This window comes from Phalacrocorax aristotelis, chromosome Z (genome assembly GCF_949628215.1).
Source record: "Phalacrocorax aristotelis chromosome Z, bGulAri2.1, whole genome shotgun sequence".
NCBI classification, from domain to species: Eukaryota; Metazoa; Chordata; class Aves; order Suliformes; family Phalacrocoracidae; genus Phalacrocorax; species Phalacrocorax aristotelis.
Window position 1 is genome coordinate 34,123,087 of NC_134311.1, and position 22,988 is coordinate 34,146,074.

The 22,988-nt window shown below is 42.9% G+C and overlaps 2 protein-coding genes across 6 annotated transcripts in view; one reads left to right on the forward strand and one right to left on the reverse strand.

Moving 5' to 3' along the window:
* Window positions 1-6,991, forward strand: part of SHC3 (SHC adaptor protein 3) — a 63,931-nt gene extending 56,940 nt beyond the window's left edge. The window contains exon 12 of the mRNA XM_075079945.1: window positions 924-6,991. Coding sequence (XP_074936046.1) covers window positions 924-1,052 — 129 coding nt within the window. The 3' untranslated portion in view covers window positions 1,053-6,991. The remainder of the gene's footprint in view (window positions 1-923) is intronic.
* A 1,431-nt stretch (window positions 6,992-8,422) lies between these two features.
* Window positions 8,423-19,588, reverse strand: S1PR3 (sphingosine-1-phosphate receptor 3). Of its 5 annotated transcripts, none has more exons than XM_075079950.1 (2): window positions 19,448-19,588; window positions 8,423-12,969 (listed from the first exon to the last, which is right to left on the reverse strand). In XM_075079950.1, the coding sequence occupies exon 2, from the start codon at window positions 12,789-12,791 to the stop codon at window positions 11,646-11,648; it is 1,146 nt and encodes a 381-aa protein (XP_074936051.1). In that variant the 5' UTR covers window positions 12,792-12,969; window positions 19,448-19,588; the 3' UTR covers window positions 8,423-11,645. The 5 variants fall into 5 exon arrangements, with proteins under 5 accessions (XP_074936051.1, XP_074936047.1, XP_074936048.1 ...); XM_075079946.1 differs by lacking the exon at window positions 19,448-19,588 and adding an exon at window positions 18,885-18,995; XM_075079947.1 differs by lacking the exon at window positions 19,448-19,588 and adding an exon at window positions 18,720-18,866.
* Between the last annotated feature and the right edge of the window lie 3,400 nt (window positions 19,589-22,988).

Here is a 22,988-nt window from a genome sequence, read left to right on the forward strand (position 1 = left end):
CTTTGGAGCAGTGTTCACTGGCTTTTCCAGGAGGCAGTGCAGAGCCATCCCAATACAAATTTTTACTGCAGCATGACATTCGCATGAGCAGACCTCTGCTCTGCCTATGGAAGCTGTATGCTTAACTCATTTTAAACATCAGAAGGAAATTTTTTTGTGAAGCTGTGGTTAAATAATTTAAAATTGTTTTGTAATATAGATTAGGTTTTGGCCTGTCTTGATTTTTTACTTTTTTACCTTGCAATATCAGTTTCCTCTTATGATGGTTTAGCTTCACAACCAGCCTTAGCAGGATGCTGGTGCAGAGGGCTGGTAAATGGGCTAGAAAAATCACATTCCCTGCCCAGAAGTGTTTCCATTTCAAAGGCACAGGTGTGTACCATGCAGCATGAGACAAAACTGAGTCAAGTGCACATGGTGGCTGCATTCCTTTCGGGAAAGGGAATTTTGAAGCAACTGAAGAAGTAGTTCATTGTTAAGGGAAGCACAAAGATGCTGAGGCACATGGAGAAGAGTTGGTTTCTGGCATCTCTGGAGTGACAGCCCTTCCTAACAGAAAAGGTGAAAGCACTTAAAAAAAAAAAAGCAGCTGGTTTCTTGAAGAAGAAACTTTGATCTAAAAATCTGATTTACAGTGAAACAAAACGTACATGAAGATTTCAAGCTGACCTATTCAGAAGGAATAATGGTAGTAGACTGGCCCATAGTTAGCATGCAAAATATCTGTTTGGAGAAAATAGATGGAGTAAGAGACAAAACAGAAGCAAAACTCCAGAAATACCAGATTTCCACTGATTTTGACGGGAGAGGGATCAGTCTCTAAAACTTAATTATTTCATTTTATTCTTATAGAATATTAGTGCAAAGCTAAGGAAAAAAGTATTTTGCTCTTTAATCTATCTTCTTGCATCCTTTTTTTGAAGGTTCGTACAAAAGATCGTGTCTTTGACAGCATAAGTCATCTCATCAATCATCATCTCGAGAATAATTTGCCAATAGTTTCTTCTGGGAGTGAACTCTGCCTGCAGCAGCCTGCTGAGAGGAAACACTGACTCCAGATAACTGGTTTAGTTTTTGTAATTTGCAAGCTATAACTGGTGGAAATTGCAGATCTGAGAAAATGTGTACATAAAAAAAAAAAAAGCATATTCACATAAATTTCACTAGTATGTTTTCTTTAGGTTTAAGAAGCCCCATTTCACACAGTACACTTGAAAATTCTCAACGCTTTATGTAGAATGAAGACACAGCAGAAGGCTTTCTTAAAAAGTAATTTCAATAAGATTGTTCAGATTCTCTAATGTGAATATTGATAGTGTATATATACACATTATATATATAAATACAGTATATATTTATATTTTTCAACTCAGTCTGTTGACAGTATAGAATCATCTTCTGTGCCATGTGTTTTTACCAGAAGAAAAATGCCAATTGTGATTGTTCAGATGAAAACAGAATTCAGCAGTCTCAATTCCTTGAGAAAATGAATATTGGGAATCTTATTTCTGATTTTACCTAAGAAGCACAACTATGGGGATTACAGGTGGATTATGCTGGTTAACCATGGAAGGAGTCAGAATTCAGCAACTAGTATTCCAACTCGGAAATTTAGCGTACAGTGATTTTTAAAAGCTTTATTTGATGTCACTGATATCAAAAGCATTTTATCTTTCTGATGTCAAGTTTGAATTCTTATATGATGCTACTCAAAACATTTGTATCTTGCTTTAACAATGATTTGGTGTGATCTTTCCGTGTATGAGGTGTGCACATTTGATTTTTCTAACAATAACACAATGATATTCTGTAACTTTAATTTATTAATTTGAGTGCTAAGGTTATTTATCAGTAGTTCTCTGCTTATGGTGAAGCTCTAGGTGTCCTTGACTACCAGTCTCCAATGAGATGTTACATACCTATTAGGCAAGTTCAAATAACTTGTTTTTATTATGTTTCATGCAAGATGTACATGGTTGGTCAAAGACACATTTGAAAAATCTTTTCTTCTTATAAACAGTGAAAACTATCATAACTCTGTGGTCAGTTTTGCAAATGACATAATTTGCATTTACCTACCAAAGCATAACTTGACTCTGGCCTTCAACATGTGACAGGTATTGCAAATATACTGCTTTTCTCTCAATATCAAGTTGAAAAATAGACTAAAGATGCAGTTCTAGCAGAAATGTCCTTGGCTTTTCATACTGAGAAATGTTCTAAGGAAAATTTGTACTATTCAAATGCATGCACTACATGAAGTTAGCTTCCTCTTTTATAAGGCTTATCAAGAGCCAAATTCAATAGACACAGTTCCTGTAAAGGCAAGGTTTGTGCCAGAGTCAGGATTTAGCCTTCAGCATTCCAAGGTCTTCTGTAGCACCAATCTTTCAAATCAAATCTTCAGACTTGATTCATAACGGCCAAGACTCAGCAGGATAAGTCTAAGTTAAGCACCTGCCTACTCTGAAGTAGTCAATACTTAAATCTACTTAAAATTAGATTTGGTTCTAAGAATTTACTGAGTTTAGAAATTTGTCAAATTACAACCAAACTGACTGAAGGATTCACTTAGAATCCATTCAGATTGGATTATTATATTAAGATTCTGAAATAACTTTCTTATACCTTCTGCTTGGAAATATGTTTAAGTTGCAGCTTGGGAAGTTTGGTATTGGTTGGTCTCAAGAATGAAAGTGATTGAGGCACCTAAGACTAATCATGTGATTCATGCAATAAAAATACACTTGATTCTGTAATCAAGACATTCAGAAGCCAAACTAAGACATTAGTGAATCAAATGCTTCTGATTAATTTTATTTCAGATAGTTATTAGTTGATATTTCTAGGTCTGGGTGGGACGTGAGAGCAAAGAAAAGGAATTAAATGCTGCATTGCAGCCCAAATTAATATGTTATTGAGGTTGGTGGAGTTCTTAAGGGGTCGTCCTTTTACCAGGTTGGAAATTGCAGGGGAAGGTGAGGAGAATCTTATATCTCAAAGCAGTATCCATCAAAATTATTGTATATAAGAGCATCCATGTCTCACCATATTCCAGTTTGGTGGGCCTCAGCTGCCACCTTTTTGTCATATATAACACTTGCCGTTCCATGCTCCCACCTTCCTACAGCCATGTCCTGAAAAGTTTTTAGTGTGATATCACTAAAAGAAGGCTTCTTTTGTACTTCAAATGTTGTATATCACTTCAGTAAGAGCCAGGTGCCTAACTCCCTTAGGTGCCTTCAAAAATCCCACCTGCTGCTTATGTCTGTTTTGGATTCCTAAATATCCTGTCAGTGTATGCCTGGAAAAATGTGACAAGATATGGGAGTATGAATGAAGTCACTAAACATACACTAAAATAAGAATCTAAAATTTTTTCACCATTGTCCTAGCTGTAGCTTTAAAAACTTAGCAGCCACTTAGCTGCATGTTTTGCAAATTGAAGGGTGGCAAGGAGACACAAAATGAAACAACTTGACAGAAATATTAAATTCCCCAGACTGCACGTCACAAACTCTGCATCCAGGAAAATGTGGCTATTTTAAGCTGCCTTGTCAGCACCGCCAATTTGCCCAGCTCAACATGCCCATTGATGATGCAAAGGTTACACCTAGCTTGATAACAGATGCTCTTTGGTCCTAGGCAGTGTTAGCACCTTTGGGCTGCAACATGCCCTACTGCCACAATGGGCCAGGAGATCCAGAGGATTTTCTAAGTCATTGGGAACAAAATGATCTCAAAGGTGTCCAGAAGGAAGGGCAAGGGGGGGCAATCAATGCTCCTTTTGTGGATTCTGCCACTGCCTTTTGTCACCGTCACTCTGGTAGATTTGGCTTTCCCCTGTATGAAAATGGTATAAAAACTATATAGCCATTTGAACAGCAGTTCCAAACCTGTTGTTAGAGTCAAAGACCATTTCACACTGAGCCCAACAAGAGTGAATTGAACCTGCTAGCGAGGCAGGGCTTGTTTCTGTGAGGAGCCACCGCTGCCATCAATTTAAGACATGTAGAAATTATGAGATAGGCTCAAATGCTGTGTGATTGGCTGAAAACCAGACAGCTGACAGCATAATAATCTGAGCCTTTTAATGGTTGCTTTTGATTTTGAGTCCACTCACCTTTAGTTTTATTCTCATTTATGCTATCTCAAGTGCTCGACACTTTATGGTGATAAGTCAGTACCATGACTTCAAGAACTTGGATTTTACTGAAAGAACAAATTTACTAGACTCAATCGAAATCACTGAGATAAGACAATATTATGGTATCCTTTGATATTTTCCAAGGGGGTAGCTGAGAAGTCAGAACTGAAACTCTAAATGTCCTGCAAGACTGTCTATGTTGATTTTGGGTCCTACCTCATTACCAGTTTTGATTCTGGTTGTGTTGCAACTGTGTGGACTACGGGCAATGAAAATGCATATGATTCCTTTAAAAAAAGACCTTTAAAAAGTGAACCAAAGGCTTCTAATTAATTTTATTGTATATCTAGAGTAATTATTGGGATAATAAAATTTTCCAGTGAGGCTGGCAGTGATAGATTGGACATCGAGGTACCGTCATATTCCCAAACTTTTAGTTATTTCAGATGCTTCGGAAGCAATGGAACCTCAAAGATAGAAAATGTGATTTGAAAACTGAATTGCCTTCTGACTTCAGTGGGAGTTTGCTCACTGTGAGGACTCCTAGGTTCCCTTCCCTTATTCAGGAAGAGGATGTTCAAATTGGCCATGCCAGGATGGAGACCATAGGAGGAGATGCAATTTCCATGGCTTACTGCCTGCCTCCCTACCCAGGGCTTTGCACACATGGTGAGGAGAGAAGGTTATACAGTAGCTTCCCTCCAATTCTCATCTTACAGGGTTCGTAATGGGAGAGAACACCAGTTCTGCCAGAATCCTCTCTGCCACACATGTTCAACACAAGCTTGAACAAAGGACATAGTTCTGGGACCAGGATTTGGGTGCAAGATGTGCACTGTCATGGGAGGAGAACATTTACTAACAGTCTGGTAAATGTCACCTGCCAGCACTAAATTTTCTATATCTGGGTTCATTCTTTTTCTCCTCTGTGGAAAAATATGCTCACATTTCATATCATCATGATCCCCAGGCATCATGCTGTGCAGTAAGATGAGGAGAATTTATAACATTTATACCACAGTGTGACTGCTGTCGGCACATCAAGTGCCAGATGCCAGCTACAATAGAACTGATGCATATTTAGATATTTGTAAGTAGAAAATCCTCCATTTGAAAAGTAGCAGAGTTTTGCAGCCTCCGGGAAATTTATAGCTCCAAAGGAGAAATTTGGAACTCAAGAATGTTCTGACAACAGATTAAAAATCCTGCTTTCAAGCCTTTGTTCTTAGCATCCAAAGTCTAGCTGAAGTAAGTGGTAGAACCAAGAATTTATATTAAGTAAACCATATTTGGACAAACAGAGTCTAAGCTGAAGTAACAGACACACTTCCCTTTTTATCCTCCAGACATTTTCAAAATATGCCTGCATAAAATCCAAATCCAGATTTACCTTAGTGTACTATCAAAAATACGTTGATTTGCGTGGCCTTTTTGGCCAAAACTAGGGTTGCACTCTCCAGAAACCAATACTTGCTCAAAGCTGTCAGGATATGGTCAAATTCCTAGTAAAAGTTGTGTGCCCAGATGTACTTACTCTACTCACTCGCACGCCCAAGTGTCCATGGGCCTTGCTCACATCTGCATTGGATGCAGATGGAAGGAGGGTAGGCCTGTGGACATAAAATTTGCCTGCATTAAACAAAGGCTTGGATAGGGAGTGGAAAGCTGACTCGGGAGAGAAAACTCCAGGGATAAGACGTGTGAAGCCTGGAAACACAAGCCAATAGGCATACAAGCCACTAATGAGAGCTGTTGCCAAACTATAATCATGCTAATTGGTCAGTAGGGTTAAAGCAGAACCTCTGGGGAGGGAAACTGCAAAATATTCAGGCAATGCCTACGTCTCATCTCTTTTTGAGACATTTATGTTCGTAAGCCCTGATCTGTTCCTCTGCATCCTCCAACATAAGCATCTTGTATGGCTTCCATTGAGAAAAAGCAGGGTTTTTGTGTTTTTTTGTCTCAGTAAAGGGGGATAAGGTTTCACAGCTACACATTTCTAGGGAAAGCACCATATAGGGGAAAAACTAAAGAAAAGGTGTTTGACAACAGAACGGGCTGTAGAAATGAAAGGAAGAAAGAAGCTAAAGCTGTGTGACTCGTTCTGCTACCCCACTTTGTGGGAGGCAGCACTGATGACTCAGAAAAGGAAGGTAGCCTCAGATTTAGAGATTAAGATGCAGATATACATGTTATGTAGCTATCATGAAGGTCAAACAACATACAGGTCAAATAACAGCTTTTTCCAGCAGTCCTCCTTTTTCTTCTATGAGGCAAAAACCACCAAACACACCCAGGCAAATATTCACTCAAAATAAGGGAAATTTTTTATTAAATGAAGAATGTAAAGATTATAATTGGTATATATTTGTGTCCTTTGTGGCTGGATTGGTGTGATAACTGCTTCTCAGTAAAGTCCTGCAGAATTAAACCGCAAAAGAAGCCAAGTTTCTTCTTTTTAGGTAGATGTTTTTCTTTGCATTGTGTGGGCAGCAACAATGAAACAAAAAAGTTACTATTTTGCTGTAAAAGGGAGTTTGACTGTACATTTGTTATTAATATTTATTACTTTTGGAAACATTTTTAACTGAGAATTGCAGGAAAAATGATGTATGTGGAAATATTGTGATCATTTATATTCCCAATGACTTTTGTGAATCTCAAGTTTTTGCCTGTCTGCTGATTGTGGTATTCTGGTTACAGAGGCAAATTATGTCTCTGAGGAAGTCCTTGAGCAATGGAATTTGGAATATAAGTGTCATGCAACTGTTTTCTGATTATTCAGTTTGTATATGATTAACCAAAGTAATAAAATAATGAGCACTACTATCAAATTGAAATGCATGTGAAGTGGGCTTGAGTCTGTTCTTCTATGCCCAGGTTCCCTAATGGCCTAGTTTGGGTTTCGGGTTTTTTTTTATTTATTTATCTGAAGCGATACCTGTTTTGTAGCATAATAAATTGAATATTAATAAGTCAATGAACTACTCATCTCAGTAGAAAGAGAGACGAAAAATGTCCGAGGACTAAACTGCACATGAGGAGTTCAACCTCAGTCACACTGACTTTACACCAGAGGGGCTCCACTTCTTTTGACAGAGGCAACACTGATTTCCACGGGTTCATTTTTGACAGATACCTTTTTCACGATGCAAGTAATTGCTCATACAGGCCCTCTTTCTGGGCCAGATGATGTCTTCTTCTGCAAAGGAAGCTTTCCTGCTTGGCACACTGAATAGGTGAGGGTAGCCAAGGGTAGCTAAATCCATGGCCTTTCTGTGGAGTGTGACTGCAAGGACAAGGTCCATGCAAAAGCAGCTCTTTAGCGTACCACGGAGAGGAGAAAGGCTCCATGTCAGAGAGATGCTTAACTGGGCTGATGTTCCCCAAATCCTTTTCTTCCACTGCCTGAATGCCTCCTTGCAAAGGCCCTTCCCTCTTATCCACTTGGACAAAAGCTGAGCCCAGAGATACCCTGGGAAGTTACATTGCTCTTGGGGAGAAGAAATGCAGCTCTGAAGGCAGCTTGGGCACCGGCATGCCTCTGCATGCGTCTGCACTGTGCCTCCAGCCCACTGAAGGCAGCATGGGCACCAGCATGCCTTTGCGTGCCTCTGCACAGTGCCTCCAGACCACTTCAGGTGCCAGGAGCCCTCAATGGTGGCCAAGCAGAAACCCCTGATCAATGCTGTTGTGCCTGCCCCTATAAGTTTTGCCATGAGAAGGGGGCGTCCCCAGGCCTGGAGCAGCTGTGGGGTCCACAGCTCCCAGCAAAGCTGAAGGGCTGAGCTGTGCCCTTGGTTGTGTTGATGGGCTAAATAGCAGTACCCAGGGCAGATGCCAGCACAGCTCTGCTCAGCAGGGGTGGACTGGCTGCTCTCACTATCCCAGCTTTTTGGCACCTGCCACTCTATGCACAGGTGTGTTTTCCATTTCCTCAGTAGACCAGTTGGAAATGACAAACCTTGTAGGCAGCTCAACACCTTAACTACAATTGCTCATTGCAAATTGTGCCTTTCCAAGGCTCTAATGCTGCTGGAGCAGACTGTCTTCTGAGCAGGGGAGCCAAGGGACTGAATCTGCTCCCAGGAAAGCAGGGGCAAAGCCTTCCTCTGACTCCGGGGGCGGCAAAGGCAGAGCCGACCGCCTTTGGCTGCACAGAGTTCCCACAGGTACTGCTTTCAGGCACAGCACCCAGAACTTAAATGCTTGTCTTCCGTAGAAAGCCAAAACCTTTTCTACAACTCTTTGAAAAATGACTGCTACACAACAAACTTTGGTTCAAAGGTTTGAGATTTAATTAAAAGTTTTAAAAATGTTTGTGGTACCTAATGAGTTGAAAATACTCTGTAAAACTGTTGGCAATAAAAGATTCTTGGAAAGCATCTTGTGAAAGATTTTCTTCTCCTTAGGTAGTTTGATTTGCATTTCTTTTGTAGTCCAGAACCAAAATAAATATTACAATTCCTGAAATAATATGAAGGAAATGTTACTCTCCTTTGTAACTTTTGCTCCATATAAAACCAGTTGGGAAAGGGAGACTTGATTCAGTTTCTTGTATGCTCTAATCAGCCTAGATGACAAAAAGTTTGGATTCTGTGATGCATTTTAAGGAATTTTCTAATATTTTAGGGTGAAAAAAGCTATTCTCCATCTTTTCCAGCTTCAGGGATAGGACATCTTCCTGGTTGTTTACAGTCCACTGCTGTTAACCCCTTAACCTCTTCTACTTTAAAATTTTGCTCTGGAATCTTCCAGAATCTGTGCTTTACCAGTGGGATGTACCCACTGGTAACTGTATCCACAACAGTTTTTTTCTCTTCAATTATAAGTACTTTGTAAATTATATTATCAGTGTTACATGTGAACCAATGAATCTTAGGAGCCTGCTTCAAGCACAGCAGGGTAGTGAACTGACAAAATATCCCCACAGCTCCAAAATAAGAGAAGAAAATCAAAATAGAGTGAAAGGTTTTTGTACTGACACACAATCACATGGTCTCCAACAGAGGAGTTGCTTGCATTATTTGTACCTCCCATCAACTCTGCCAATAGCTAAGGCTAGAATCCAGGTATTAAAACTAACTTTTATGTGCATGTTCTCGGACTTTGGCTATTAAAAATACTAATTTTTTTTTCACCTAAACAATGATAATCACGTAACATTCTTGACATGAGAGTTGGTCAGCCACAATGTTTTCTCAAACCGTTGTGTTACTAAGGCCTTTCTGCTCTACAATAGCAAGGAATGCTGCCACGTGCCACCACCTCATGAACTAACATTTAGAAGTATACAAATAGTTTAGCTGTCAGTTTCCAAAGACACAACTTCAAGGGAGAACTTCCACAATGAAAATACAGCCAAATAGCACTGTAAGATGTAAAAACCTAAGCAAGCCATGGCAATGCAATGTCACCAGTTCTACTTCTCACAAAGCCACAGAGCTGCTGACCCAGCCTGTATTTACAGTTCATGTAGTTATATCATGCTTAGTTTAGCTTAGCTTTTTCTTCTTCTCTAAGTGCACTGCTTCTTAACATTTTTGGTAGAAATTATTTTGTGTTTACTACTCTCTTTCACAGTTTTTTCGTTCAAATACAGGTTTTCTTTGTTCTTATACTACTCTAACAGCATAAAACATTTACAAGCAGACTGTTAACTTGTAAAAGATAATCACAATGCAAACCTCTACATTTTAAAGGCTCTTGCTACACACATTACACAACTTACGCACTTGTACATAACTTGGGAAGAGTCTAATGCTGCTGCTTTAAATGATTAAGACCGGAGTAAAACTAAGGATCAGCTCTTTCAGGCTGTGTATTAAAAAAGCCTCGATTATATCTGATTGTGCATACGGCAAGGTGTGGTTTGACACATTAAACACAAAACTCTGAGAGAGCCAATAAAGTTAGATGCTTACATTCTTACTAAAGGACAATGGGAACTAATCTCAGAATTTCCCATCAACCTCCACTGAAGCCTTGAGCCATGAAGTACTACTGACGGAAGTACCACAGGCCACTTCCATGAGGACTTGAAAACAGATGATTATGAAGTCTTAACTGCTCTAGGTCTCAGGGAATCCCCCTGATGCTGAACGCCATCCGGTACTGAGGCTGACAAGGCAGTAATGAACCATAAAGTTGCTTTCATACAGGTTTCTCTGGAACAGCCTCTCAAAAGATTAAGTCTGGGGCTCCAGGAAAGTTGGAAGGTCTTCCAAAATAAACAGGCTTTCATTCCAGATCCAAGACAGGGTCAGGTATAAATAGAGATATGCCCTTCAGCATGATCCTGTTGTACCGCATCTTCCCTCTTGTATCTGCAAAAGTGCCCGAAGACAGTAGGAGTGTAGGGTCCCATTGCCAGAAAATGGGATCTTGTTCCACTGGCTAGACTTCTTCCCAGAGAGAATGTCTAACATAATCCCATGCTGTGGTAGTGCCTGGAGAGAAAAGAAGAAGCTCCACAGGGACCCGTTTGTGGTTCATTGCTTTCTGAAATGATACGTCTCTGTTTCAGAACTGAAGAATCTCAGCTTAGGTAGTGCATTCACAATATACACAGGTTTACATAGTTTGACATACATTTTTAAATACACTGGAAATAGTAAGTAAAAATATAGGCATTGAAACAGTATATACACTTGATACACGTGTATTGTTGGGTCACATTTTAACTACTTTAAATAGGAAACGTATATAGCCTCTCTCCATGGTTATTTACTACTGCTTGTTTAAAATAAGTTGTGAAATGTCACAGTGACAACTGTTATGTTGTCTTTGTCTAAACATGAAAAGTTTCAATAACAGTGGAAAAACCAAAAACACTTCATTGCTATGACATTTTAAAGTTCCTGTCAGTTAAAAGCTACTACTTCATATATTTTCAAATATCCCCATTGAAACACACCTATCTATTTGTATAATTTGTCACCTTACACTGTATACTGCAATACAATGTTTACCATATTGTAAACTTTTACCAAACAATGACTTTTTAATAAGGAATTGTACAAATATACAGCTATTTATACCACATACATATAAGGCCATTAACATAATAGCAAGATACGTATAGAGAACTATAATCACCAGCATACGTAATGAGCTTTTCTGCCAGGCAGCGACGATTGGGCTCATTTTCTGATTGTCAGCAGTGTTTAGTGAATGCTGAATTTTCTAACAGGTTCTCTTGATGTCTTGCAAGATCAGGCAGTGCCAAATGCAGCCTCATCATGCAGTGCCATCAGGGTGCACAATGTTATTAGATGTGCATGGACTCTGTCCTGGCTGTTGGATAGCATGAAAGGTTTTTTTTCTGAATCAGGTGTGTTACTGAACAAACACCCAAAGAAATGATTGTTGATAAATAATTCCTCAAAGTTAAATAAGTGGTTAGTGTTTTCCCTGTGACTTAAGTGCACGAATGCTCAAACTACACTTGCAGTTTAAATGTAGAAGCCACAGAAGGGTACTTGTCTCGAGGAGTCCTTTACTTACAGAAGTTTCCATTGTGAAACGAAGATTCGTTTTTCTCAACAATACATGAGGGAACATTCATCGGTGGGAAATCTTCCTTTGGCTTCTGGGTATTGCTGCTGCTGGATTTACTTCGACTGTGATCTGGCGTGGGCTGAATAGGCAAAGATCTGGCCACCCTGGATTTCACCAGGCAGCCACAAACAAGGCGAAAGAAAGCCCGACGCATTTCCTTACTGGCAAGAGTGTAGATGATGGGGTTCACTGCAGAATTGATGACCGCCAGAGCAATAAACCAGTTGGCTTTGTACAAGATAGAGCACTCCTTGACTCTGCAGGCCACGTCGATGAGGAACAGGATGAACAGCGGAGACCAACAGGCAATGAAGACACTAACAACGATCACGACAGTCCTAAGGAGCGCCATGGACCGCTCCGAGTTATTGTGGTTAGTGACATTACGACTGCTGGACTTCACAAGTATGTAGATACGGGCATAAAGGATGACAATGGCAACCAAAATGGCGATGAAGATACTAATGCAGAACACAACATACTTCTTGGAGTACAGAGGCAAAATAGTTGAGCAATCTGGTAAGTTGTTTCTACAGTTCCAGCCAAGGATGGGTAAGGCACCCAAGGAAATCGAAATAAGCCAGCATGTACCAATGAGAAGGAACACTCTGTATTTTTTATTTGCATCATAGGGTCTCATTTTAATCATGGTCAAATGCCGCTCAATAGCTATTGCTAGTAAGCTGAAAGTGGAGGCTCCCAGGGCAACAAACATACTGCCTTCCCTAATGAACCAGATTGTGGAAGACAAGCTCAGAGTTTTCTTCCCAGACATAAGAATGTTTACTTTGTAAACAATCCCAGCTAAAAGATCACACAGAGCTAGATTGCCAATAAAAAAGTACATGCGGTTGTGAAATTTGTTGTTTTTCCATATGGCAATCAATACCATCAAGTTTTCCAGGACTATGAAACTACACAGGATCAGAAATGAAATAGTGGGCCAGTCTATGCTATCAGTTGCCTTTTCCCTTAAAAGAAGCTTTCCTGTGTAATTATAATGCAAGACGATCAGAGAGTCCATCTCTTCATTTCCTTGAGCACTGGCAAGAGCATCAGGTGGCTCAGTAACTGCTGCCATCATTTGTTTGCTGATGCTGGACTTTTCTTCTTTAGTATCACGAGAATTTAGTTCTGACAATTTTCCACAAGAGGGAGATCAAGCCACGTTCCTCCAAGCACTCCTCTGGGCAGGCGGTGGGTATCCCCAGCTCCAGCAAGCCTTGCATACCAATTCGGGAGAGTGGCTCACAAACCAATCTCTGAAAATAAAAACAACAAATGCAACATAAATCTCACTGTCTTCCCACATCACCCACGGCCCATGTGGGTGCTCAAGCTGCAACATACACCCAAGAGCCCAGAGGGATGCTGACTATGATGGGGGACCAAGGTCTAGTATTGCTGCACGCTTATCAAGGTAGCTGTGGATAAGCCGTCAGTCATGCTCTGCACAGCTCTGCTCCAGAAATATGAGGGCAATGTGGAGAACTGCTCATAGGCGTTTCCCCCTACAAAATTTTCATGCTGAAAAGAATGCAGAGGAGTGGTGAGAGGATTAGCAAATGGTGCCACAAGCCCCAGTGTGCACAGTAACCAGCTTACTCCTTCTCAAAAAGACCTAAGTGTACATGGCACTACCAAAACACTACCCAACTACCGTTGCCTGAGCAGCAGCAGGGCAAACTCACCCCTTTCTAAACTTGCCTCTGTTCCCCATGCAGACCTAAGGTAGCAAAGTTGGTGACTGGGGTGAGCAAGTTGGTATCAAGTCTTGATGTCAGCGTGCATGTTGCCTAGCATAACTTCCCACCCTTAATGGTACAAAATTATGCTATTTACAATTAAGGAGATGCTCTGAAACCAGTCATCATAAAACCAATCATAGTTCCCATTCAAATTAGTTGTATTTCCGCTACCCTTTTAAAAATAAACATAGCAAGGCACGCCTTTGTAAGTATCACTTTTCTTTATGGTTCACTTTATTTTCCTTGGCATGTACATACAAGACATACATTTAATGTTGGTTTTGTTGTTTTTTTTTTAATAAAAAACAGTTATACCAACTTTAATTCTCAATTTACTTCTGTTTTTGTTTAAGTTATGACTTAGATTAACTGCAACGTCTTCCCATGGACTTCGATAGGTTGCTTTTTTGCAGCAGATCCTCCTGGCTGTCTTTTTTCAATTGCCATACATAAATATTGGAAGCGATCTGTACAGCTTTGTAAAAATATCAGAAGACGTCAGAAGCACTTACTGTTTTACCAGAAATGTTATAGTTTAGTTGCTGCATACTCCAATGAGAATCAGTGCTCATGCCCCAAATACATATATTGAGGATGAACAGATAGCCAGTATTTCAGCTTGGTAACCAAACCAGGGTGGGGATGAGGAGAGAACTGGTTCCATCTGAATTAAATTTTTTATTTTTTTCTGGGAAAGGTAATAAAATAAAAAGTTGTGCTGGATGGGAGGACACTTTCCATTGGCCCAAAATGAAATAGCTTAGTTTAGGGAACTCGTTAAGAGCTAGAATGCCTGACCTTACCATTTATTTACTCAAGGGTCACGAGCATTTTCCCAAATACATGAAAGGCATTTTCAAAGGGTGGGTATCAAGGGAGGACACTGAGATCTGAACCTCTGCTAGAGACCAGCACACCAACAGTTTTCAACCTGCAGCCTGTACATCCAAAGGAATATCTGATTTACTCTGAGTAATAGAGTAGGCTTACCGTCAACAGGCCTAGGTATAATATAGAAGTGTCTGTACTCCTGTTGGAAAATAGCAGCCTTCCAGTACTTAAAGGGAGTGTAGTGATGGGAATGAGGGGTAATGGTTTTAATCTGAAGGAGAGTAGATTTAGATTAGATGTTACGAAGAATTACTTTACTGTGAGGGTAGTGAGACATTGGAATAGGTTGCCCAGGGAAGCTTTGGGTACCCCCTCCCTGGAAGTGTTCAAGGCTGGGCTGGATGAGGCTTTGAGCAACCTGGTCTAGTGGAATATGTCCCTGCCCATGGCAGGGGGGTTGGAACTAGATGATCTTTAAGGTCTCTTCCAACCCAAAACATGCTATGATTCTATGATTCTATATATGGGTTTCTTAAGATCACAAAAACATGTCAGCCACTGCTGTTCCAGCACTCTTTTTTAGGCACTTGAAAAATGGGAGATGCATTTTCAAATGACTTCTGGAAGAGGGGAGGAGCAAACCACATCCCAGATGAATGTAAAGGAATTTAAAGGATGACCCACCCTCCCTGTTCCTGGGTTCCCTCCTTCAGAAAAGTAATCTGACAAAAGCCTACAGTGAATTGACTTGAATTCTTCAGTGCATTCAGGAAGTTTTAAAATTTAAAGTTATTTTCTAAGAAAATAATTTACTATTTACCCCATTATTATTATTATTTCCCCATTCTAGTTCTTAGGTCCAAAGTACTTTGGTGAAGATACCCGCTGGGAGAGACATATTATCCAAGAAACACAGTTGTTGCTTGGTGTCCTCAGTCTTTTTTAACCTGAAGATGATGGCAACCATCTCATTCATTTCCCAGGAGCAGAACCAGGCCCTTGAGCTGTTGACCTCTTTTCTGAAGCATAATAACAGTGAAGCTCTTCAACAGAACAACTTCACCTCAGCTAAGGTTCAATCTAATTGTAATTCAGTTACAATCGGCACAATGTTATCACAGAAACTACCACAGTCTTTCATTGTATTGGCTTATAACAAAATGCCACTGTGTCCATCTGAATTGTAAGTGCTCTCCACTATAAAATAAACAATTACATTTGACTAAAAAAGTATTTGTTAATGGTAGCTCAACTAGCAATACTCACCAGACTGGCTGATGGCTGCCTGAGAGAATAATATTCATAACATTTAAGAGCACCATGTACAACAAAATAAATGTTTCTGTAAGTCTTTTCCAAACAGAGTTACCATACTGGTCTATCAAATGACAAATATATCTCTCTCTGTGAAGAAAATTATATGCCAGACTCAGGACTTTATCAGCCACAACTCAGCAGCTGTAAACTGTCATGACTCTGCTGAAGGCAATGGTGCTATACCAGTTCCCCTGGCTGAAGGCATGGACAATACACTGAATCAGCAGAAATCATACAGGGTCTTTTCCATTGTTCGTAATTGCTTCTCTTAAAGTTATTACAGCACACTTAGTATCAAAAAAAGTAAATCTTTGCCTTTGACAGGCTAGTGGCAAGGCAACGGAGGCTGTAACACTGTTACTTGCCAGGACTCTCACATAACGAATATCACTCACAAGCCACTTGAAAGCTAATATAATGTAATAAATAAAAATTTATTCTCTTCTGGCAGCAACATCTCCTGGTAGAATCTTTCTGCCACACTACTTTTTTGTTTTCCTCCTGCTTTGTAGCCAGTAACTCAGAAAGCACAATCATTTTTTAACAGTTAGAAGAATCAAAGTTGGTGGTATATTATAACACCAAGGCAGCAGCAGCCGGACCCAGGATATCCGTGTCACTGCGTCCTGACAGCTCTGCAACTCACTCCTCAAAACATCTTTTTCCCAGTGGCATACAGAGGACTAGCCACTAGCTGCAAAGTACAGAACTCAGCTAGAAATATTAAAAAAAAAGGACCTGAAGAGCCTGTCTGTGGCATGTTGTATGTTGAGTATTGCCTTGGTTAGGTACCTCAATACCCCAAGCTCTGGATGGAAATCAGTTTTATTTCCTCTACAGCAAACTGGAAGATCCCTATGGCTGCACCACCATGTACCACTAGAAAGATAAACCTATCGACAGTGCAGGGGCAATCTGGATATACTTTCTCACAGATGTGGTGGCCAGCACAGCGTTTGCTAAATTACTCAGATATAGGCAGTGGTACAATGTCAAGAACCACAGTCACGTGGAGGACAATTCAGTCGCTTCCTTCAGCTATTTGGCTGACCTTTGTCCCCTCTGCTCTAAGGACAGAGGGAGCAGTTGGGGGTCAGCAGCAACACCACCACTTGCCCCTCCTGGGAAATCTCCCTGCCTACCACCATGCTTTGGGGTCTCCACAGCTGTTAGTGTGCTCTCCTGCAGAGGTCAAGGATCCTAGCAGGGTCGAGCACCCTTCCAGATTGGTGCAGGGGCTCTCCACTGTGGCTCACGTCTCTACGGTCCACCAGCGTCTATACGGTCCCTGTGCCATGAAAAGGGCAATTGTGGCAGGCCATGACCCCTCAATCTGCCATCTGGCAAGGCACAGCTCCAGTGCCCTCCTCAGCCCCACCGCGCAGTGGTACAGACAGAGACTCAGAGCTGTACCTCCAACCAGCTCTCCAAAGATAATGCCCTGGGTAAGCAGTTGGAGTTAACTTGCAATTTTCCTCTGGGAACGTACAATTCCCAGTGCCAGAAGGCAACAGGGAGGTGGTGGTAATGGGATGCCAAAGCCCTTCAGCAACCATCCCCAGTACATCTCCACTCTCGGCTCCCAGCAGGCACTGTGGTAGGAGTCCCACAGGGACCTGAGGGCTTTTACCATCTCATGAGTCACTGGGTACTTTACAGCTGGAAGAATAAGAAATTTCTCTTTTCAAAACCATGAGCCAAACAGCTCTCAATTTTCATGATATCGTGAAAGCAACAAGTGAGAATAGGAGTTAACATTCTACCACTGACTTTTGCCTACACAAGAACATATGATGCTATGCATTCAGTACACTCACTGTAATTCAGCTGGAATCGTATTTCCCTGCCTTCCAAACATCCATGAACAGATTTGCCCACAAAGACCGGAACCCCATTCACCACCACCACACACTTTTCGGTTCTCCTCTCTCTTCCACACACAGCCATATGCTTTGGCCACCATTCCCAATTATAAGAAAGCTAAAGGGAAAGTCAAGAATGCATCTCTGAAGCCAAATTTTTCTACATTTTATTTATTTTTAAAGCCTTTCCAGATGAAAAGTGAACACGTGGAATTTAGCAGGCACACCCTGGCAGTGTTAAACTTAAGAAAAGGCTTTTGAGAACAGCAGCATATTTCAATACACATTTCCACTCTGAAATTTAAGCTGTGCTAGCTGCGAAAGAAGTTTAGACGACAAACATCTGCTGCAGAACAATGTCTTGGGTAACTCAAATAAACTTTTAAGAGATTTTGGTTTTTTTGAAGTGAATGTGCTGGTAGCTTACAGCCTCAGAAAAAAACTTTAATAAACGGTTATTTTTCTTGGCTTCTGGATTTTAGGCATCCGTTCGTGTTTTGTAATTCCGAGTAGCACACATGCATATCTCACACAGGAGCTCCCGGCTGCTTTAATTCTTGCACGTAAAGGCAGGCACACTGACTTCTTCCCCTCGCCGGCTCCCAGCGCTCCCGACGATTCCCCCCGCTCCAAACCCCAGTATTCCGTTCGCAAATTTGCACTACTGCAGCGATCCTAAGTTTTTTTCGGGTGAACAAACACCTATGCCTGAGCCACCCAAGAACATCCCCGACGTGTCCGCGGTGTGACCGTCCCAGACGGGAAACCATTACTGTACTCACAGGACCGGGCTCTACTCGACCCGCCGCCGCTCCCTGCCTGTCGCTACGCCTCTACGTGACATCCTGAAGGAACCGCCTGCACGGTGGCTTCCTCGCCCCGACGACGGAAGGCGGAGCGGCGCCGTCCCCTCCCGGCACGGCGGGCCGGCGCACCTCGCCCTCCGCCGGCCGAACCGGCGGCCCGGACGGGCGGGCTGCGGGGGGGTGGCAGCGCTGTGCCGGAGGGAGGAGAGGCGAACTGTACCTGCTGCGACCCCGCCGCCTCCCCACGATGCTCTGCGCCCGCCGCATCCGACCTCGCCGGCTGCGCGGCGCCGCTCGGCCCCCGGGGCTGCGCTGGGCCGGGCCGGGCGGGGCTGGGATGGCCCCGGACCTGCCCCGCCGCCGCCGCCGCCGCTGCCTGCAGCCGCCCCCCACCGGGCACCCCCGCCCCACCGCCTGACCTCCCCTCCAGCCCTTTCTCTGCCCCCACCTCCGCCCCGCGTCCGTCCCCCCGCCCCGGCTCCTGCCTCCGGCACGACGCTCCCACGCCGCCGTCGTCCTCCCCGGTCCGGCTTCGCCTCCCCGCTCCGCCGGTCCTTCAATGTCCCCGGCCCGCCCCGCTTCACCCCCCGCCCCTTCGCCCCTCACCACCCACTCGTGCTCCGTGCCCCGGGGGTGGGTACCCCTGCGGGTCTGGCTGCTGCCGTCGGGGCACGGCCGCGGGGGGAAGCGCCAGGAGTTACGGGCAGCCGGGGGTGAAATGTGAGACGGCAGAGCCCGCCGCCGAGTATTTGTAACGTCCATAAAAATGCGGGGGGTGGGGGTGGGGGTGGGGGTGGGGGTGGGGAGGAGGGTAGGAGGAGGGGGAGGAAATTCTGGGTAGTCCTTACTCAGCTCGGGCTATTAGGACACTTGAGCGAGGTTCACCTCTCCGGCATCAGCCCCTCTGTTTTACTGCGTCTATCAATGCGATCTTCAGAGAGCTTGAGAGAGGTGACACAGGGTGAAGCGTTCAGAAACTCTGAGCAAAATACGGCTGGTTTGACCTGAGCTGCCAATTACAGCATGTTCTCAGTAAGATACCTCTTGTCAGAGTTATTGACCGGATAATAGCAACTCAAGGATAGCGATAGGCACGCAGATTGCCTCAGTGACAGGAGCAGCCCTTTGGAAAAGAAGTTGAAGCCTGGATCCTACAACCATCTGATTGAAACTTACTTGTAAGATGCCTGTGGGTGCAGCAATGCTTTCTGTCAGAAAGGGGTATAATGAGCTGGCAAACAGGAACACTCCAACAGCCTTGCTAAGCTCAGGCAGGCATGTAGGGTTGCCTAGTTGTCTCACTGCAACCAGTGTTTTTCTTGGGAGCCTCCTGTCTGGAGCTGAGCATCGTCACACTGGGACTCATGCCATGGGCTCGGCTGTTGGGTTGCCTGTGCTGCCACTTGGTAGGGAAGAAAAGTCCTGAAAGAAAGCAGAACTAGGCTTATAGCCAGAAGTTCAAGCTGATGTAGCAGAACAAACAGTGTGTTTCTGTGATTGCTTTTTATCTGCTGAAGATGAGTAATAGAAGTCTTCTGGTTTAAGACCTTGATAGGAAATTAGGACTACACAGGGCAAAATGCTGGTAAAATCCCTGTGAAGCTGATGGACTGAAGGGTTACGGGCCCACTTAGCTATGGTTAGGGCTCTACTGCAACATGTGGTGGTCCTGGCCTTGTCTCCTTGTCCTGCCATCACGTGTGCTGTGTGAAAGCTGCTCTCTTCTGTGGAAGGGAACAGGAGTGGAAAACTTCCACGCCACGTAAAAGCTCATACTGCTTTTTAGCAAAGGGGAGCCTGGGTCTGTAAGTTGGTGCTCTCCCATGACACGGGAAAGCCTTGTACAACAGTTCCACAGCAAACCACCCCAGGAAGCTCTGTAGCCCTCCTGGCAGCTGCTTGCCACTTGTTGGCAAGGTTCTTGCAGAGCAGACTTCTTTTTAGTAAGCAGCTTCTGGCCTTGCTCTGTGGTCTGCTGTTATTCCTTGTCCTTTTCCCTATATCCTTCTTTTTTCTTTACTACCTTTTAACTACTTGGAGAGGGAAGCAAGAAGAAATAGTCATTCTGATCAGATTATAGTAGATGAGCGGAAAGACAGGGCCATCAGAAAGATTTTTTTGACAATGGTGCCAGGAGGCGGCAAACTGTGCCCTGCTGCCTGTGCTGCATTTGATTTACCTTCCTCAGCTGGGCTTGCCACCACACCATAGAAGCAGCCTGCAGCAAGGCCCCACTATAGTGCAAAGAAATTGCCCTCCTCTGCAGAGGACTATGCATGGGAAATGATGGTGCAGGCCAGATGTTATTTTTGACTGAGACCTTTGATGGTGGTGTCTGATACAGCGGTGGTGTCTGAAAGCCCTTCTTCTGCTGCAAAGCACCTTGAGCAATGCAGTCCCACCAGTGAGCGTGGGATCCCATGCCCCAGCTCTCCTCACCATCATGGCAAACAGACCTCAGCTATGACTGTGCCAGAGGGGTGTCTGTGCCAGAGGGGTGTCTGTGCCAGAGAGGTGTCTGTCTGGTTTCTCGCAGCTGCCTCAGCCCCTGTGGTTGCAGTGGCTGCTGATGCCACTGGTGGAGGCAGGCGGCAGGACAAAGCAGTGCAAGCTGGAGGAGGCACCCAGGAGCAAAGTGCGGTAGAGAGTTCCTGCACAGAGGCTGCCAAGGATTTGCTTGGGGTGGCATCTCAGGCCAAAGCAGCCATTGGTAATAAACTTCGGGGAGCTCAGCCTGTTCGGCAATAGCTGATAAAACACATTGCTGAACATTTTGCAACAGCCTGTGAGACACACATACCCTACTCTGTGTTCCACGAAGCTCTCGACCTTGTTGTAGTACTCTTAAAATAAATTATATTTTTGTAGGGTACAAAGATTAATAACCAAGATAGAATGTAAATGACAGGAACAATGATCAATTTTCATAGCAACAGGAAGTTAAAAGATTAATTTCTTGGGGATGAGGAGTGTGTTCTGCCCTGGAAATTCATGAGTGAGTGGGCAAACAGTATGAACAACGGGAGAGCAGCATTTGCTGATGTATAGGGGGTACTTGACAGTGAAACTAAAACTGAGGATAAGGAGTTGCTGAGACCTGAAGGTCCTCAGTGACCTGCTGATAATGGTGCATTCATTTCCATGCTGCTAAGTGAAACACAGGAAAAACAATGCTAATGATGCATGCACAAATATATGTGGAGTGTTAACACTCAGAATAGAGGTCTTTGTGGGTAGTTCTTCAAAAATATCCCACATTCATTAACTGTCAAAGAGAAACCGAATGCTAGGAATGATTAAGAATGGAAAACATGGTTAAGCTCTTCAGCACTGCACCTTGAGTACCATGGGTGCTGCTGGTTGCTTCACCTCCTCATGAGTGCAGTAAAACACAAAAGGGCACAAAAGGCGGCAGAATGGTTATAAAAGTTGTCCCTGCAGGGAAAATGCAAGTTGGCTAGGTCTAATCAATGGTCTGAGGAAAGACGAAAACCACAACAAACCAAGACAGAATAGTTTAAAACAAAAGGAAACAAATTTCTGTCAGTGTACAATTGAATTGTGGAACATGTTGCTGCAGGAGAGAAAGGGAGAAGTGGTTAAAGTAACCACACAGAGTAAAGGCCCATCAATGGCTGTTGAACACAGCAAGGGGGCAGGGCACATCTTGAAGGCTGGGGGACGCAAGCGGGGGCAAGAGGTGCCCTGCATGCTTCCAGCTCCAAAGTTAGCACGGGCCGAATCCCGTCCTCCTGTGCTGCAAGAAGGCATAGTCTTGGCTAAGAGGACAAGCCGTGGCACAGGTAACAGCATGATTATTGTTGACTTATGCAGGTATTGAAAAAAGGGGAGTTTTCTGTAGGGGATTTACGCTGGGTATGGCAGAGGAAGAGTCAGCAGAGTGACTTGGAGAGAGGTAGCTCAGCTAAAGCCACAGACTCAGAAAACGACCTAGTGGAGTTATCCAAATGGTCCTGGGCATCACAGCACACTGCGATAGCCCATGACTTTGATTTTATGTCATGTGTATTACATGAAGAATAACTGATCAGAAAGATTTTTTTTTTCATTTCTATGTGTGGCATTTGATCCAATGAATGCAGTGAAAGATGGATACCATTGATATACATGGGTTTTCAGCACCTGCTTAGCAGTTTAAAAAGTGGTTAAAGTTACTTCTGTTTACAGATAGATGAAATATATAAATAGGCAATAAAAGCTGAAGTTATCCTCAGATGAAAGATATTATGGTTTCTGTACAGACAAAACAGATCATATTTCAAGATTAATATTACCCTTCTCATGTAGTAATTACAATTATGTCCTTGAAGAATCTCCTTCTTCTGTTAATGGGCATGATAAAATTTTGGTAATTTCTGTCTATCAAGATTAAAAAATCATTCATTAAATGTTTTATTAATGCCTTAGTTACAATTTCCTCATTTTGACATTCATCCAGTGCTTTACAGGTCTGTCACTGATTTACTTTCCTGGAGTTCCTGAAGGAATGCTCCATCATTTGGAAAATAGGTAATTTATTTTTTGACTGTCTTGGTATGTAAACGAAACAGAAGCAGGGCAATTTTAAAATTACAATTCAAAACAGTATGACATTTATCTGATTATATTGTAACATATTTTAGCACTCTATTTTTCTACTGCTGCTGAGCTATCTTTTTTATATTAATGAGGTGTCCTGTGCATTATGTCTAGGTGA